Source organism: Pantherophis guttatus, chromosome 11 (assembly GCF_059756535.1).
Source record: "Pantherophis guttatus breed Tessera chromosome 11, ASM5975653v1, whole genome shotgun sequence".
NCBI lineage: Eukaryota > Metazoa > Chordata > Lepidosauria > Squamata > Colubridae > Pantherophis > Pantherophis guttatus.
Window position 1 is genome coordinate 10,137,964 of NC_142073.1, and position 17,500 is coordinate 10,155,463.

Here is a 17,500-nt window from a genome sequence, read left to right on the forward strand (position 1 = left end):
TTATTTTATTTTTTTACAGCCACAGTTTCTAGGCATATTTGCCTAATTCCTAGTAATGTCGGACTGAGAGATGGTGGCTAATTTCTGCCTAATATTAAGAATTTGGAGATCCATTTGAACTGTAAATAAAACCTGCAGACAGATTGCCTTCTAAATGGTCAGGCTATAAAGCGAGGGATACCCATAGCTTGGAATAGGTTCTCTTGTCTCTGTCCAAGGTGCAAATAATTTCTTTTTTATTCACCCTTTCACTAACCCATTTGTACACACAACGGTGCAAGCTCACGCCCTCCCCAATTTGCTTTGCTCTGAAAGGTATCTTGAGCCCAGAAATGGTGTCTTCCTTTTCGAGCATTCTCCCTGATCACAGAAGCAGCCTTGGCAAACGGGGAAAACTGGAGATAATCTTGCTCCCTCGCATTGCACATAGCAATAGACCGCATTCCCTATAACCCTGCAGCAGTCACAATTCATTCTAATCACTTTACAAAACAATCTTTAGTATAGGTTTAAAAAAAGGGGGGGAGGAGGGGGCAAAATGCAGACTCGCGAGCCAATGTTAAGAAATAACTGCTGATACATCAGTTATTGACTATTTCACTCCAGCTCATCACAGCGCTCAAGGCAAAACGGAGACGAAAATGACAACATCAACAGCACACAATAAACTAGTGGCCCAGGAGACAACTGAAGAGCTAATTGACAGCTGTCAAGCTAATAGGAGTGGTGTCAGCTGATTCCAGAAAATTCTCTTTTCCAACCAGCTTTTTGGTGGAATTAGGATTGCTTTGGGGGGTGGGGAGACGGTGCCCAGATCTTTTTTTCCTCTTTTTGTTTGTAATTGTTTCTAATACTTTGCAAGACGGGGGAGTGGGGAGGGGAGAGTGGAATAAGCAAAGGGCAACCATAACTAATCATTTTGTCAGCTTCCTGCTGGGAAAAATCTGGGAAGGAAGGGAGGGAGGGAGGGAGGGAGAGAGGAAGGAAGGAAGGAAGGAAGGAAGGAAGGAAGGAAGGAAGGAAGGAAGGAAGGAAGGAAGGAAGTCTGGCTGCAAAGGAAAGTATCTGAAATTAAGACGACACAAATTACTTTGTTTCTTATGTTTTGCTGCTCAAAATCGCTGGCTCAAAGCTACTTGTAAAACACAAGCTCAGGCGAATTTCAGTTGCCTGAACTGCTGGAATTGAAGAGGGAAAATTCGGTCTCTTGCATTCATTCAATATCCCACTTTGTGCCTCTGAAAAGTTGCCAGCTGCACTGTGACGTAAGATCAACGAAGTGGTTGAAGACTGTTAAAAACCAAAATACAACAGAAGGAAGCAGAGGGAGGCAGAAAAACAAACAAAACATCCCATTTCTCCACCTTCTGGGGGCCGAAGTTAAAAAGTCACTGTCAAGGTTTTACTAAACACACACCCATAACAACGCCACACGCATATAATTCTGGAGAAGACATCTCAAGCCATAGAACAGTGCAAGCCAGAGACAGTTGCTGTCCAAGGCTTCCTAGGACTTCATCATTCGGGGTCCCACCCAAGTGTCTTGCCAAGCATCAAACATTATTTTCCTTTTTTTTTTTTTTAAAGCCTCAGGTGAGATCTCTCTGTTGAGGATGTCTAGATTCATACCTTTTAATCTCAGCACCTTTCCCCCCAAAATCCCCTGGAAGAGGATCAAAATCAGGGCGCACTTTCACAGGGCAAAAACAGGCCTCTTCTTCAAGTTACGTCTCGGGAGGAGCAGAGGCATCGTTCTCTTTATTTATTCTCTTTCCTCCCCAAAATATGTTTAAAGCCACATCTTTTCCCCCGCTCCCCATCATCTGAAAAGACAACGTTTCATATTTTAAGCATCTGAATACATGAACAGGTGTCATTTCAAACGGATCGTCCCGATTGGCGTCGATGCATATAAGATCTTCGGCTTCCCTAAACAGAAGCCCTGGCATTCTGCACCTTTTTTTCCGATGCACACCATCTTTTAACCTAACTTCCCAAATCCACCCTGCGCTCCTAGTCTACCCTCCTTGTCTACCAGTTCTGTCCAGCGCCACTTAACCTTAAGACCTAAAGTCAACAAACCCACCAGGTCCTTTCCACTGATTCCTGAGTCTTTGGGACAGATTCAGCCTTCTCCCTTTTGCGGTGTGAACCCTCTGAGCCCAAAACACAAAGAATTTGCACACCTGCCTGCGCTCTGCACAGCAAGCTCGGGCCGTGCAAACCAGGAGTGCTTTGTTGTTGTTATTCTACTCCAGACCATTATGAGGGCCCTAATTCCTATGACATGATTATCCAGGTACCAAAACTCATTTGTCACCTGCAGCAGAAAATTGAGTTAATGCTCAACTAAAGGCAACCAGGACTGTGTAATATCAACTTGATTACATCAAACTAGTTCCAAACCTAATTCCGCTGGATGACACTGCGTGGAGCTTGTCATCTCCAATCATTAAAGCTGTCAGGAATCCATCAGATTTACAGCTAATTAGGTGAACACTAATGAAGCTAGCAAAACAACTTTGCTTCTTTTATTTTTATTTTTTCTTTATGGCTGAACGGACCTTTCCGTTTGGAGGAAGAGGAGAAAGAGAGAGAGAGAGTGAAAGAGAGAGACAAGGAACGGGGTAGGTGGGTAGGTAGATGGGTAGATATTTCCAAGAATATTTTTCAAGCTTGCCTGCAATGCCTGAATTTCCTGCAAGATGAATCAACGCAAATTTGTATATGTGTGTGTGTGTGCTTTCTCTCCAATGCATGTAAACCCACACACATGCACACATTATTTGCTCTTATCACTACAAAGCAGTAAATTTTGTGTGTGCTTCCTCTCCAACGCATGTAGACATACACAAACACAAACACACACAAACACAAACACACACACACAATTATTTGCTCTATCACTAGGAAGCAGTGGATTTGTCATCCCTCCAAATGCACCCGAAGAGCAGCCATGAATCTTATAACTTGCAGCTGTGAAATCAAACCTAGGTGTGGGTGGGTATCTCTGTGTTTTGTGTGTGTCTCTGTGTACAGACATAGTTTGTGGTATGTTAGCGTTAGAGAACCCCATTAACTTCACGCTCATTTGGGCTTCCCAGTGGCAGCTGTACTTCCCCTACCCTAAATAAGCAGAGTTTCCTATGTCTTCTCTCCAGCAGCCCGTAGGACCATCAACCGAAGGCATTATTTTGATCAAGGCAAACCGAATGTGGGAGAAAGAATGAAAGCATTCACTCTGCCAACATCGGATTGACCATTAAGCTATTGATAAATGTGCCTGTCAGGAGAGAGACAATTAAATCAAATATGAAACAAAGTCATTTTGACGGGACGTTTTGGTAGAGCAGGCCTGTTCTTCTATTTCCTATTAAAGCTACCTATAATCTTCCTTTTTTTTTTTTTTTACCAAATGAATTTTCTTCAGTAACTTGAGATGTTTTGCTTATTAGAAATATAAAGAGAGAGAGAGAGAGATGCACTATTTTAGGACATCTGAACAACAAAAAAGAAAGAAAGGCTCCAGGCTAGATTTGATAATTGTTTTACAGTAATTTAGTATGTTGGCAAAACAGGCTTTGCTCCCCTTTGCATTTTATTTAGTCTATCCAGCCCCTAAAAAAAAAAAAAAAAAGACACACACAGAAGAATTGATTCGTACCCAGTTCTGGATTGAAAAGAAAAGAGAAACTAAACTTTCACAAGCAAATCACACATCCACCCATACCTCAAAAGTACAACACAATGATCACATCATCCCCACCCACTCCAACCTCAAAGCTTAAGGACTAGAAACTTTTCGCTCCTGTTTAGTGTGACTTTTCACACTTGGTTCAACCTGAAGAATAAAACCTAAGTTCACCTTGAAATGAGCCACAGTTGTTTGCAAGACGGCCTTTTCATTTTAGCAAAATATTTTTTTTAAAAAATAAAAATAAAAAAATCCATTTCATAAAATGGAATTGCGGATCCGTTCGAAAGCAAAACTCACAGCCATCCGGAAAGCAGTTTCACGATGAAATTTGTATGGGTGTGCATATCTTTTCACACACTATACGGGAAAACGGTAAATTTTCCAGATGTTCAAATGATGCTCAACAGAAGGAGTGGGAGGAAAAGTCTCTTTCTTTTGGGGTGGGGGGGGAAGGAGTAAAGGAGGCAATAAGCAAAAACTTGCTTTGGGGAAAAATAAGTTACGATAGTGAAGTCTTGGCTCTATGAGATATACAAATAATTTCTTAAAAAGTGCCACCTACAAAAACCTCCCTAAATTGTAATCTTGCAGATCAATATATTTCCTAGAAGATACTGTAAAATACGCCTTCCTTCAGTAAGTGCCCACCCCACCCCACCCTGCCCAGACCATCCTCCTTGTAAAACCCAAGGCCCACAGACACACCGCATATGGTAGAGGTGAGCCACCACCCTGACAAAAGTTACACTGACCCTGCTTCAAAGGCCACACGCCTGACGTCATATGGAGTCACTGTTACCATGGCAAGTGATTTCTCCAGGTTTATGGGGAATGAATGAAAAGCAAACAGATGATCTGCCCTCAATCAGCCCATCAAATCCAGGAGGGCAAACGGGCCAATGAATTGGTGTCATAGAGGCCCACCTGAGTTAAAAGATGACTGCCAATAAAATGTAAAAGAGGGGAAGGAAGGAAGGAAAGGAAGGAAGGAAGACTGCCAATAAAGTATAAAAGAGGAAGGAAGGAAGGAAGGAAGGAAGGAAGGAAGGAAGGAAGGAAGGAAGGAAGGAAGGAAGGAAGGAAGCCAATAAAATATAAAAGAGGAAGGGAGGAAGGAAGGAAGGAAGGAAGGAAGGAAGGAAGGAAGGAAGGAAGGAAGGAAGGAGACTGCCAATAAAATGTAAAAGAGGAGAAGGAAGGAAGAAAAGGAAGGAAGGAAGACTCCCAATAAAGTATAAAAGAGAAAGGAAGGAAGGAAGGAAGGAAGGAAGGGTGCCAATAAAATATAAAAGAGGAAGGAAGGAAGGAAGGAGACTGCCAATAAAATGTAAAAGAGGGGAGGGAAGGAAGGAAGGAAGGAAGGAAGGAAGGAAAGAAGACTGCCAATAAAATATAAAAGAGGAAGGAAGGAAGGAAGGAAAGAGGGAAGGAAGGAAGGAAGGAAGGAAGGAAGGAAGGAAGGAAGGAAGGAAGGAAGAAGGTCAAGCTGCAAAGGAAAGGATGTCTAGGTTCATACCTGAAATCTTTTAATCTCAGGTTTTGCAAATACTGTATAGCCATACTCCAAAAAGTGCTAAATTGTGTGATGGGAGGGGGAACAAAGGAAGAAGATTAAGAAAAATAAAACTCTGGAAGTATGAAAGGAAATGCAAAAAAACCAAAACAAAACAAATCCCAAAACCAATTATTGCCATCATCTGACAAAGCACAGGATCTTTTTTTTGCCCTCATTTCCTGTAACCCCTGTAACAATCTCGGAAAAGGAAAAGAAAGAACCCTGAGCCGCTTGTCCTTCAGCCCACCCAACCCCCTTAAGAAAGAACCAGAAAGAAAGTTAAAAACGGAGGAATGCACACCATCATCACTCCCTAAAACCTCCACTGGCAGGAGAAGACCGAGCAAAATAGCTCCACACCATCCTTTCTTTGCAAGGTGGGGCGGTGGGGGGGGCGGGAAGGACCCTTCAAAGTGGGAGAGAAGCCCACCTGGACGGGGTAAAAGGGGGGTTGGAAATTATAAAGCACCAGGGTACAAATGTGTCGGCGCTAGGGAAGATCTGGACCCCCTTCCCCCCCCAAAAAAGCTTCCCTTTCAAAGCCAAAGTCCCGCAAAGAACTCCAAACAGGAGCCGGCCGGGGGGGGGAAGGGATGTTGTGGGGGTGTCTTTCCTAGGAACCCCACTCCTCTTTCTTACCCACCCACCCCCGGCGTCTCTTTCCTCTAAAAGCCACCTGGAAAGGTCGGGCAGAGTAAAGAAGAGGAAAAGAAAGCGGAGGGGAGAGGAGAGGGGGCAGAGAGAGAAAGCGAGCCGAGCCGGGCCAGGAGGAAAACCTGCCTCTCGGGGCTCCAGATTCCCTTCTCTTCCCAAAAGGAGCCGGGATTTTGGGGGTTTTGGGGGTGGGGGGTGGGGGAAAAAGAAGGTCACTCTCTCCCTCCTTCCTTCCTTCCTTCCTTCCTTCCTTCCTTCCTTCCCTCCTTCCCTCTTTCCCTCTTTCCCTCCTTCCTTCCCTCTTTCCCTCCTTCCCTCCTTCCCTCCTTCCTTTCCTCCTTCCCTCTTTCCCTCCCCAGCCAAAGCGCCCGAAGAGTCGGCTTGTCGTACCTGCTGAGCGCCTGGGCGCTTGCTGTTTCCTCCTGGGCATCTTGCCTGGCCGCGTCCGCCGGCAGCGCCTGGAGGAGACGGGGGAGCTGGCGGCGTCTCCGGGCTGGCAGGGCTGGCAAGGCGAAGGGCTTCAGGGCGCCCCCTTTCCCAACCCGCTGGAGAGCCAACTCTCCAGGCTGGGCTGCGAGGCTGCCTCCGCTGCTGCTGCTCCTGCGGCTGTTGCTTTGTGTGTGTGTGTGTTGTTGTTGTTGTTGCTGCTGCTGCTGCTCCTGCCGCCGCCGCCGCCGCCGCCGCCGCTGGGCATGCACGCTGGGGTGGAAGAGGAGGAGACGGAGGCGGAGGCAAGCAGGGAGCAAAGGACTGCCCCGTTCGCGGCGGCGGCGGCGGCGAGGAGGCTGCGGAGGCTGCTGCAAAGCGGCGGAGGCAAGGCTGGCTGGCTGGCTTGGCTGGCCGAGTTTGACAGGTCGCCCCGCGGCCAGGAGGAGGCGGAGGAGAAGCTCCCCCCCCGAGCAAGCGGGAAAGGAAAGCCCCCCCCGCTCCTCCCTTGGCCTCCCCCGGCTTCTCCGGAGCCCTCAAGGCATCGGCTTCTGGGCTTTTCTCTTTCCCCCACTTCTCCGGGCGCGCTTCTCCCTGGCTCCAAACCGGAGGCGTCGTCCGCTTCTCCCGCAAGGCTGGAGGCTGAGGATGGTTTCTTCGGCGCTGGCAGTTCGCGGGAACAGGCAGGGCTGCAAAGGGAGGGGGAAAAAAAAAAGAAGAAGAAGAAGAAGAAGAGCAGCGCGGCGTGACTCTTGACTGGAAAGGGAGCGTGAGAGCCGGGGCGCCTCCGCTGCTGCTGCTGGTGGTAGTGCTGCTGGTGGTGGTGGTCGTAGTGGCGCCGCGCCTTCCCCCTTTGCAGCTCGCCCGGCAGCCGCCCGGGAGCGCACGGGGGATGGGTGGGGGGGGAGGCAAAGGGAAAAGGGAGGGGGGGCGGGCCAGGCGGCAGAGGGGCATCCGGATCTCCCCCCCTCCTCCTCCTCCCCAAGTTCAGAGCCGGGAAAAGGAGGAGGGGCGAAGGCGGGAGGGAGGAGGGGCTTGGCTCTTTAGCCAGAAACTCCCCTCTTCCAAGCCTAGCGCCATTCTGGACGCCTCCTCCTGTAACCCCCCCCCCACATCCCACTCCCGCCGCTGCCCGCGGCTGGGAAGCAAGGAAGTTTTTTTTTTTCCATGCTTCTACACTCCCCCCCACCCTCCACGTTTCCAGGGAGGGAGAGGCTTCCCCCCGAGGCCAAGGTCTGCCCTTCTGCAGCATCTGAAGGATGGGTTGGCTCGTCCCATCTGCAAGGAGGCTGGGGGTCTCGCTTAGGGCGCCCCACTGCAATGACCGAGGAGGAGGACAAGCCCCCCACCCTCAATTCCTTTTTTCTGCAGGTGAGACCCAAACTTTGTAGTTTCTCACATCCTCGTTGCGATTGTGGAATCCCGGGAGGGAGGGAGGGAGGGAGGGAAGGCGGGCGGCAACTACTAACCCCTCCCCGAGGTCTAAAAACTCAAGTTTGGGACAGAAGAGCAGAAACGCGCCTCCGAGGTTTTTTTTTTCTAACCCACCACCTTAGCCCCTTCGCGGGGAAATGGATCGCGTCGGCTCGATCCCGCGTGGCGATGAGCCGCCCAAGAAGTTCATAGAAAGGACCGTTTTCCCCTTTACCAAAAGCGCAGCTCCCTGGTTCTCTCTTACAATGGGGGAGGAGAGGGGGGGCATAGAAATGTATCCGGGAAAGCGACCTCCATCCTCGGCCTTCTGGCATCCAGAGATGCTCGGAGCGCCCCCTTTTCACATTGGGGGGGGGGTACTTCCCCAAAATGTGCCGGCGTTCCCTTCTTCAACAAGGAAAGAGACATTCCCTCTCTTCCCTCCCCCCCCCCAGTCCCAAAAGATTTAAGAAAGCTTTTCTCTCTGCCAAATCCTGCCGCGGACTTCCACCACTTCGGCTCTTGAGAACCGATCTGTCAAATTCCAAACGGGAGCCGGGAAAGGAACCATCGGCTTGCCAGTTCCACTGGGGGGGGGGGGCGAGGGGGGAAGGGGGTATGCTTTGCATGTAGCTAGAAGAGGCCCAGCTAAAGCACTACCTGCATCCCCCCCCCTTCCCTCACCGTCTCCATTCTGGAACTTTTCTCTCTCCTTTAAAAGGAAGCCTTTTGGAAGTCGCTGCGAACAGGGGAGGGGGCCACTCCCACGGACCCCAAATGCGGGGGGTTGGGGGGAGGGTAAATTCCAGTCCGCAAGACGGGGAGGGAGGAATGCGGCCGGCCCTGCTGCTCCTTTGCCCTATAAGTCCTCTTCCCCACTGAAAGTAACTCCAATTCACATCTTCTTCTATCCCAGAATTTGCAAGCCAGCGCTTAACTTGGGAAAGGGAAGAGTGAGGGGGGGGCTCTTCCTTTTTAAGTGACAACATACATTCCTTGACTCGTCCCCGAAAGAAAGCTTCCGCATTGGGTAGGGGCGGCTGGGGACATCCCGTTTTGCTGAGGGAGGGGCCTCGAGACACCAAGCGCCGCGAACTATTCCTGATGGCACTTTGTTTGCTGCAAAACGCACCGAGGCGACCCCAAAGCCTCCGCGCATTCAGCGAGGGAGGCGGAAACTCAAACTCTCTCTCTCTCTCTCTCTCTCTCTCTCTCTCTCTCTCTCTCTCTCTCTCTTTCTCTCTCTCTCCCCCTCTCTCTTTCTCTCTCTTTCTTTCTCTCTCTTTCTCTCTCTCTCTCTTTCTTCCTCTCTCTCTCTCTCTCTCTCTCCCTCTCTCTCTCTCTCTCTCCCCCTCTCTTTCTCTCTCTTTCTCTCTCTTTCTTTCTCTCTCTCTCTCTTTCTTTCTCTCTCTCTCTCTTCCTCTCTCTCTCTCTCCCCCCTCTCTCTCTTCCTCTCTCTTTCTTTCTCTCTCTCTCTCTCTCTCTCTCTCTCCCTCTCCCCCCTCCCTCCCCCTCTCTCTCCCCCCCTCCCCACTGCCCCAACACCACTTACCAGCGCGTGCCCTGGAGCTAGTGGGAGATTTTTTTTAACCGGTCGTCGCTGCGCAGCTAAAAGATTTCCGGCTCCGGAATTGGATTTTGCAGCCGAGAAAACGCCGCTTCGGGATCCTCCACCTCCTGAGTTTCACGTTTCCGTGCCCATCTCTTCTGCCCTCCCCCGGGAGTCTTTTAAAAAACAGCGGGGAGAAGGGAAGAGGAGAGGATGAAAAAGAAAAAAAAAGAAAGGAAGGAAGAAAGAAAGAAAGAGCTGGACTTAAACGGAGTCCGTGGCCAAAAGAAGACACGCGCGCTAGTTTTGTCTTTCCTCCTCCTCCTTCAGCCAAAACGCAGGGCAACGGCGTTACTTTTTCCTTAAAAAAAAAAAAAACCCCAAAAAAACCTCGAATCAAGAAGCGGTAGCTGCTGGCTCCCCCTCCCTCCCCTCTTCCTCGTCCAAGTTCATTGGCGGCGAAGAGATCTGAAGGGAGAGAGAGAGGGGGGGGAGGAAAGGTCGGCGGGGGGGGAACCCCTCCTCGCTTTGCCAAAGACCGCTTGGCGAATCGATGCGCTGCGCGTTTGATTGGGTCTCCCTGGCTTGCAAAATAAGGTACGGCAAAATAAGGGGGGGGTGGAAGAGAGAGAGAGAGAGAGAGAGAGAGAGAGAGAGAGAGAGAGAGAGAGAGAGAGAGAACGCGGTGGGGGGTCTAGAAGGAGAAGAGGCTGGTCTCTTAACTGTGTCTCAAGTGCTTTATGAACGTGGATCAGAAGGTAGAGCCAAGCACCCACTCGAGTGCCAATTGCACCCCCCCCACCCCGCGCTCTCCCCCCTCCCCCCCGCCACTGACTCCCCTCCCCCCCCCTTTTTTTTTCCTTTGTGTAGCGGAGAGATATTTAATAACAGACCAGCAAATGACGGCCTCGCGCCTTTAAGACCCAGCTGCTCTCGGGCTTAAGAGAAAGTGCAGGAAACGTCAATAGTAAATAACTCTCTCTCTCCCTCCCTCTCTCTCTCTTTCTCAATCTGTGTGTGTGTGTGTCTCTCTCTCTCTCTCCCTCTTTCTCTCTGTCTCTCTGTCTCTCTCTCTCTCTCTCTCTCTCTCCCTCTTTCTCTCTGACTCTCTCTCTCTCTCTTTCTCTCTCTCTGTCTCTCTCTCTCTCCTCTCTCTCCCTCTTTCTCTCTGTCTCTCTCTCTCTCTCTCTCTCCCTCTTTCTCTCTCTCTCTCTCTTTCTCCTCTCTCTCTTTCTCTCTCCCTCTTTCTCTCTGTCTGTCTGTCTCTTTCTCTCTCTGTGTCTCTCTCCCTCTCTCTCTCTGTCTCTCTCCCTCTTTCTCTCTTTCTCTCTCCCTTTCTCTCTCTCTCTCTCTCTCTCCCTCTTTCTCTCTGACTCTCTCTCTCTCTCTCTTTCTCTCTCTCTGTCTCTCTCTCTCTCCTCTCCTCTCTCTCCCTCTTTCTCTCTGTCTCTCTCTCTCTCTCTCTCTCCCTCTTTCTCTCTCTCTCTCTTTCTCTCTCTTTCTCCTCTCTCTCTTTCTCTCTCCCTCTTTCTCTCTGTCTGTCTGTCTCTTTCTCTCTGTGTGTCTCTCTACCTCTCTCTCTCTGTCTCTCTCCCTCTTTCTCTCTTTCTCTCTCCCTTTTTCTCTCTGTCTCTCTGTCTCTGTCTGTCTGTCTGTCTGTCTCAAGAGTGAAAGTGGGCAGGGGGGTAGAGAACAAAGTGATCTCACTTTCAAGGTAAGACTTTTAAAGCGCGAGCCAAGGCTCCTCTCCGTCAGGATTTTGGGGACTCGTTCAAAGGTGACAGTCCAAGCAGTTGTTTTGAATTTCCTCCTCCCCCGCTCTTATAAAAACCGAGGTTCCGGAGGGGGGGGTGTCTGTTTTGTTTTGTTTTTCTCCTCGCGTGGAAAGTTCCAACAGAAAAGTTTGGTTCTCTTCCCCCCCCACTCCCCGCTTTCCATCATCATAGTTCCCTCCCACCCACCCACCTCCCCCAAACAAGAGAATCGGCCCGTTAGCATGAAACACCCTCTGTGCCTTCCCCTACCAATACATCAAGTTCTTTGAAAATCCTGGGAAATTGCAGGAGAAAACGCATGGTTTTCTCTTCGTTTTCCACTCTTCCTCCGACGGAGCGTCTTGTCGCTTTGGCGGCCGGATTTCCCTCGGCGCTTCCATTTCCCCGACTCGGGTGTGCGGTACCATCCCCCCCCTCTCTCTCTGTCTGTCTCTCTGTCTCTGTCTGTCTGTCTCTCTGCTGGATGCCCGTAAGATTAGAGCCCTTTAAGCTGCCCCCATCCAGCCCCCCCAAAAAAGTTATTTCTACGGCAGCTGGGCAAATCGGGGCTGCGTGCCGGCGGGTGCCTCCTGAGTTTGCAAGCCAAGAAGCCACTTCCTTACAACCAGGATAAGCGGTCCTCGTTCTCTCGCCCCGCTCTGGCTAGATCCGCCCCAACATCTGTCCATCTCTCCATTGGTGCCTCCATCAGCGTCCTCCGGAATGTGCTTTCTCGCAACCGCCGGCAGGACGCGCGGACCGGGCACTGCGTACCCAATAATTCACGTCCTAAACAGCTCAACAGCTCAACTACGGAGGAGGTGGGGACCAGTCGCCAGAATTATTATTATTATTATTATTTAAAAGGGGGGGGGGAGAGAGAGAGAAAGGAGGGGAGACAAAGTATTTGCTACATGTGAGCGTGGAGACTGGGAGGGAAGAGCGAGGGAGGGAGGGAGGGGGGGAAGAAAGAGACAACCCCCCCCCTCACCCGGCATCAGCTTTGGAAGATTTCAAATGAGCATCTTCCAGTCTTTTTCCATCTTTTAAATATGGGAAGGGAGGGAGGGAGGGAAGAAGGAAGGAAGGAAGGAAGGAAGGAAGGAAGGAAGGAAGGAAGGAAGGAAGGAAGGATAGATAGTCTAAAGTAAAGGGGGAAATGAATTATTTATTGAACTGGATGCCCTCCGGGTAATCTTCACTCTGTCTCCCAAGGTGGAGCACGCAGGGTGCGGGGCGTTTCGGGGAGGGGGTTGCATTTGCAACGCGGTGCATGAAGTTTAAAATAGATAAATGACGCCGTGGGAACTCAGCAAGAATAGAAGCAAGTGACGATAAGTCTTAGGCCAAATAAATAAATAAATAATAATAAAAAATCCGCGTACTGTACGTTTCTCTTCTGAAGGCAATTTATATGCAAAAAGGCTACGCCTACGGTTAATAGCGGTTGCGGGTTCAAAATCAGGCGGGGCGTGATTTCAAGGCTTTGAGAGGCACGCAGGGAGTAATAAACGGACAGAGAGATTTTTTTGGGGGGGCCAAGAAAGGGAAATTAAACTGGCTCTCATCCTTTCACCTTCCCCAAAGAACGTGCCAGTTTCCCCTAAACTGGCATCACCCTTGGGAAACCCTCTTTTTTTTTTTTTAAGAAAAGAAGAAAAGAAAAGAAAAGAAAAGAAAAGAAAAGAAAAGAAAAGAAAAGAAAAGAAAAAAGAAAAACTCCGGGCATTTCCAGACTCCTAACCGGAGAATGGAGCATCTGATTCACTGGGTCTCACGCCTCCTCCCACCCACCTCCATCCTGTCAACAATCTTTTCCTCTTCCCTTGACCGTATCTAATCCTCAGGATGTTGTCAGTTGCCACCTTCCTCTGTGTTTTTAAGCACACACACAATCATCCAGGCTGGGCAGGAAAAGTTTGCCCAACAGGGAAAGGAGAGCGAGAGAACGAAAAGCACGTTTATAAGTGGCTTCTCTGCTCCGCCGGCCCAACCTCTATTCATCCGGGGTTGCTAAATTTAAAAAAAAAAATGCCCAGATTTTAGTAAAACGCCGCTTGGGTAGAATTCACTTTTTCCCCCTCCCTCCCTCGCCGCGGAAGTAGGCACGTCTGCTTGGCATTGGGTATAATTTGGCACCGTTATTAGCTACCTGATAGCTTTGAAAGGAAAGAGATAGGAGAGGGGGAATAAACCCCCCCCATCCCTCGTTTTCTCTCCTCCGGCCCCCACCTCCTCGTAACCCTACTGGACTTTAATTTAATGCTGGGGACAAGGTCTCTGGAGGGAACACGTGTTAGCAGCTTCTTTATAACTCACATCCAGAGCTCGGGAAATAAATCTTATAAATGACGCGGGGGCGGGGGAGGGAGGGAGGGAGGGGAGCGGCGTCGGATGGGAAGTTTGGGGTTTTTTTATTAAGGGGGAAGGGAACTGAAAGTTGGGGGCTTGGTCGCCCTCTGAAAAACAGGACGGGGGGGGTGTTCGTTGTTCCTGGGAAATGTCGCTATGAAGGAGAAGGGGGGGGCGGTAAAGGGTGAAGTCCGACTGCACTTTTTACAAGGGGCTTCGGTGGGATCGAGGCGGGGGTGGGGGCAGGTGTTTCTTTTAATGATAGAGGAGTTTCCCGGCAGTTTTGTAATATAAAAATCCCTCTTTAATTCCGCGTCAGACCAAGTTAGGATTCGCGAGTTCTAATTTACAGTAGAAGCTTAGAGAGTCTAAACCTATGATTTATCATTCGTAGGTCTGTGTGCGTGTGCACACGCAGGCCAAGTTTATTCTCTTTTCCCCCCTTGCATCCTATCCGGCCTCTTCTCTAATGATCGAATAATAATAATAATAATAATAATAATAATAATAATAATAATAATAATAATAATAATAATAATAATAATAATAATAATAATAATAGCAGCAGCAGCCTAAGGAACTTCCATCGTTTTTTTAAAAAAACTGATTATTGTTAGCATTTTGACTCTAGCAGCCGCCTGTGGTAAAGAAATAAAGGGGTGGAAATTAAATTTAAGCAGCTTCCCGGGCTTAAAGTAGGCAAGAGAGAGGGAGGGGGGTATATCAAAGATACGGTCAGATTTGAAGACGAATTTGTTATTTGTGGTTGGCCCTGCAGGTACCAGAATCTCACTCACTCCAGTCTTAAAGCCACAGAATTCCAGGGGTGAATGTGGAAGGGCCTTGGTAGTACAGGGGTTTAAGGCACCCTGTTATTAAGCTGGTTATTAAGACCAGCTGCCTGCAATTACTGCAGGGTTCGAATCTCGCCAAGGCTCAAGGTTGACTCAGCCTTCCATCCTTTCTAAGGTAGGTGAAATGAGGACCCAGTTTGTGGGGGCAATAAGCTGACTTTGTATAAATATAGAAAAGGATGAAGGCTATTGCTGAGCACATTGTAAGCCGCCCTGAGTCTTCGGAGAAGGGCGGCATATAAATCAAATTAAAAAAAGGGGGGGGGGCCGACCAGAGACACGGGGCCACTGGCCTTCTTCCTTTCCTGACTTCTCCTTCTCCTTCCTTCCTTCCTTCCTTCTCCTTTTTCCCAACCCCATAAGTCCCTAAATCATTCAGGTGGATGAAAATGCACCCCGATTGAAGCTCCCGGGTCCATTCCGACTTCTTTCTCCGTGCTTGAAGGCCATCGCTAAGAAGTTCGACCCCCAAGAAACCTGACGCTCGCCTATTGCGCTCCAGGAGCCGATCTCGAAGGCCTTTGCAAAGTTGAGTCTTCGGAAGGCCACACATAAGCAGGAAGAGCAAGGAACTGACGACTCGAGTTTAGGTCGAGTTTAGGAAAGGGGCCAGGAGCCACCGAAAGGGAAAGAGGCTTGAAAAGACGCCTCGTCGGAAAAGAGCAGAGGTGCTACTACCGTCTTAAAGAAGGGGGATGGATTGGAACTAAAGATGCTAAACTCCTAATAAGAAAACGAGCGGTGCCCCCAAGCTGTTAAGAGCGATTGTCATTCTTGGTTGCGAGCGTGAGATTGTAGCCCTGAACAATTCTTATCCAGCAATTTCCTTCCTTTTTTTTTTTTTCCTTGGGAAGCAACTGGTTTGACGCACGCCCTTTACTCCAAAAAGAAATCGTAATTATCTTCTAAGAAGGCCAAAATAAATATTGGATTGCTTTTTTTTTTTTTTTTCCTTCTCTAGCAGCTATCTGACATTATGGTTCTGGGGGTTTGTTACCAAAAAAAAAAAAAAAAAAAGAGTAATAATAAAACCCGCTGGGCTCTTCACGAAAAGAACTCAGGAAAAATGAAAAAGAAGGGAGAGGAGGTTTGCCTTAATTATTCTGGAAGGACAGGGGAGACCAAGAAACACCTCAGAAACTTCACCAAAAATTTTATTAGAAGGGAAAACCCTTCCAAAACTATAAATATTTTTCAAGCTCGCCTGATTGCAAATGATTCTTTTTTTTTTTTTTTAAATGCGCTTCGGATTAAGAAGAATCTTCGTATGTAAATTGTTTGAGTTAAGCGAATAGCCTCAAAGTTTTGCTTTTCTCGATTCCAGGAGCATCGCTCCTCCAAACCAGATGTTTTGTCAGCCGATTCCCCAAAGAACACTTATAGGGTCGGACGTGAAGGGACCGGTGGGGAAGAAATAACAGGTCCCATAATACTTGGGCAGGTGTTTTTTTTTTTCCAGAAAAAAAAATATCCCCATTTTAATTAGCAATTAAAGGAGGAGGAAGGGTCGCAGAGGGATCCCCACTCAGTGGAAGGGCTGCAACCGCGTCGCTCTTGAGACTTTGATCAATTCTTTAACGGGCTCGCGCCCGCGCGCATACTCCCCCCCCCCCTTTGGTCTTCATCAAAGAATTCAGCTGCGGATTTATTTATTTATTTATTTTAAGAAAAAAGCTTCCCCCTGATTTAGTTTTTGCAAACAAGAACTAAAGCTTTTCCAAGGAGAAACTTAGATTAGAATTAGATAGATAGATAGATAGATAGATAGATAGATAGATAGATAGATAGATAGATAGATAGATAGATAGAGCATAGAATATCCCTATATTCAGTTTTTGTGCTGAATCTCTTCATTTTCACCACAGCTCTTTTGGTCAGAACCCAAACCATCGCTTCCTTCAATCTCCACTATTTGCCTTTTATCTTTCTGGAGCTAAGCTCCCGAGCCAGCCCTATGCAGGTATCTACGTGTCTTGTTTTGCTTTAATACCGTGTCTCCAGACCCACATGCGGGCACACCGCCGCTAAAGCTCCCTTCTGCCCAATACGCGCCCTTCTTTGCTCAAGGAAGCGAAGTTAGCATCCCACTTGGATTTGCTCGCGAGTAAGCGCCCCGGGAAATCCAGGGCCTGGCGAGCCGCGGGGGTCTATGCAACGCCGGGGTGGGGGGAGAGGTAAGGGGAGAGGGCCGAATTCGCCCCTCTGCCAAAGAGACCCCCGGTTCTCTGCTTGCTCAGGTTAACCAGAGCCTGCGTCACAAGCCTCGACTTCTGCAAAATGATTTGGCAAGGAGGATCTCTTTCTTCCTCCTTGCCAAATCATTTTGCAAAAGTCGAGGCTTGTGACGCAGGCTCTGGTTAACCTGAGCAAGCAAAGAACCGGGGGTCTCTTTGGCAGAGAGGCGAATTCGGCCCTCTCCCCTTACCTCTTAAAATTTAAAAGGATGCTTGGGCCTTTTCTCTCCGCAAGGAACCCTTCCCCCCCCCCCACCAGCGCTCACGGCCGGGCGAAAGAAAGCGAGGAGGGGAGGGAAAATAATAATAATAATAACAGAACCCCCCTCCAGATCTCAATCTGCGTGCAAACTCTCGGAGACTTTGCGCTTTTTCTCGACCCGATTGTGCAAGTCCAGCTTCTACGATTTAAACCGAGCCCAGCGGAGCACGAAGTCAAAAAGGCAGAGCTACGGAGAGCTGAGAAGGAGGGGGGGGAGGCTGACTCGAGGGCAAAACTGAGACTTTATATATATATAAATATATATATAAAGTCTCAGTTTTGCCCTATATATATATATTGGGGGGGCGGGGAGAGAGAGAGAAAGAGAGAGATCTACAACTGCACCTGCTTTTAAAAATAAAAAATAAAAAGCAGCAGCAAACTCTCTCCAGCTTTTTCCGAGCCCCTCCGCAGCTAAGTCTCGTCTGGGCCCCCCCTCCACCCGCTCCCCCACCCGCGCCGGTCCAGCAGCAGACGTCCCTGAGCCCAGTCGACACCTCTGGGAACAGCTGATTGGGGGTATTCCAGGAGGCTGATCCACCTGCCAATCAGCTTTTTTCTTATTTTCCTCCCCAAAAACTAAGGTGCGTCTTATACTCCAAAAAATACGGTAGGTTTTGGAGGTTTTATGTAACACACCACAAAGTCTGCTTGCCTCAAGTCAAGTGGCAAGTCAAATGAGGATCTGGTCTGTCTGAAAGAACAGAAACAAAATGTCTCCTGTTTTTTTGAGGATGGAAAGATACTTCG

The 17,500-nt window shown here is 48.8% G+C and overlaps 1 protein-coding gene and 1 long non-coding RNA gene across 2 annotated transcripts in view; one reads left to right on the plus strand and one right to left on the minus strand.

Annotated features, from left to right (window-relative positions):
- Positions 1-7,161, minus strand: part of TSHZ3 (teashirt zinc finger homeobox 3) — a 109,344-nt gene extending 102,183 nt beyond the window's left edge. Inside the window, exon 1 of the mRNA XM_034425742.3 lies at positions 6,297-7,161. Coding sequence (XP_034281633.2) covers positions 6,297-6,336 — 40 coding nt within the window. The 5' untranslated portion in view covers positions 6,337-7,161. The remainder of the gene's footprint in view (positions 1-6,296) is intronic.
- LOC132709011 (uncharacterized) lies at positions 7,058-15,457 on the plus strand. Its single transcript, XR_009620077.2, has 2 exons — positions 7,058-7,703; positions 14,618-15,457. It is a non-coding gene; the product is annotated as an uncharacterized LOC132709011 (long non-coding RNA).
- Positions 15,458-17,500: the final 2,043 nt, after the last annotated feature.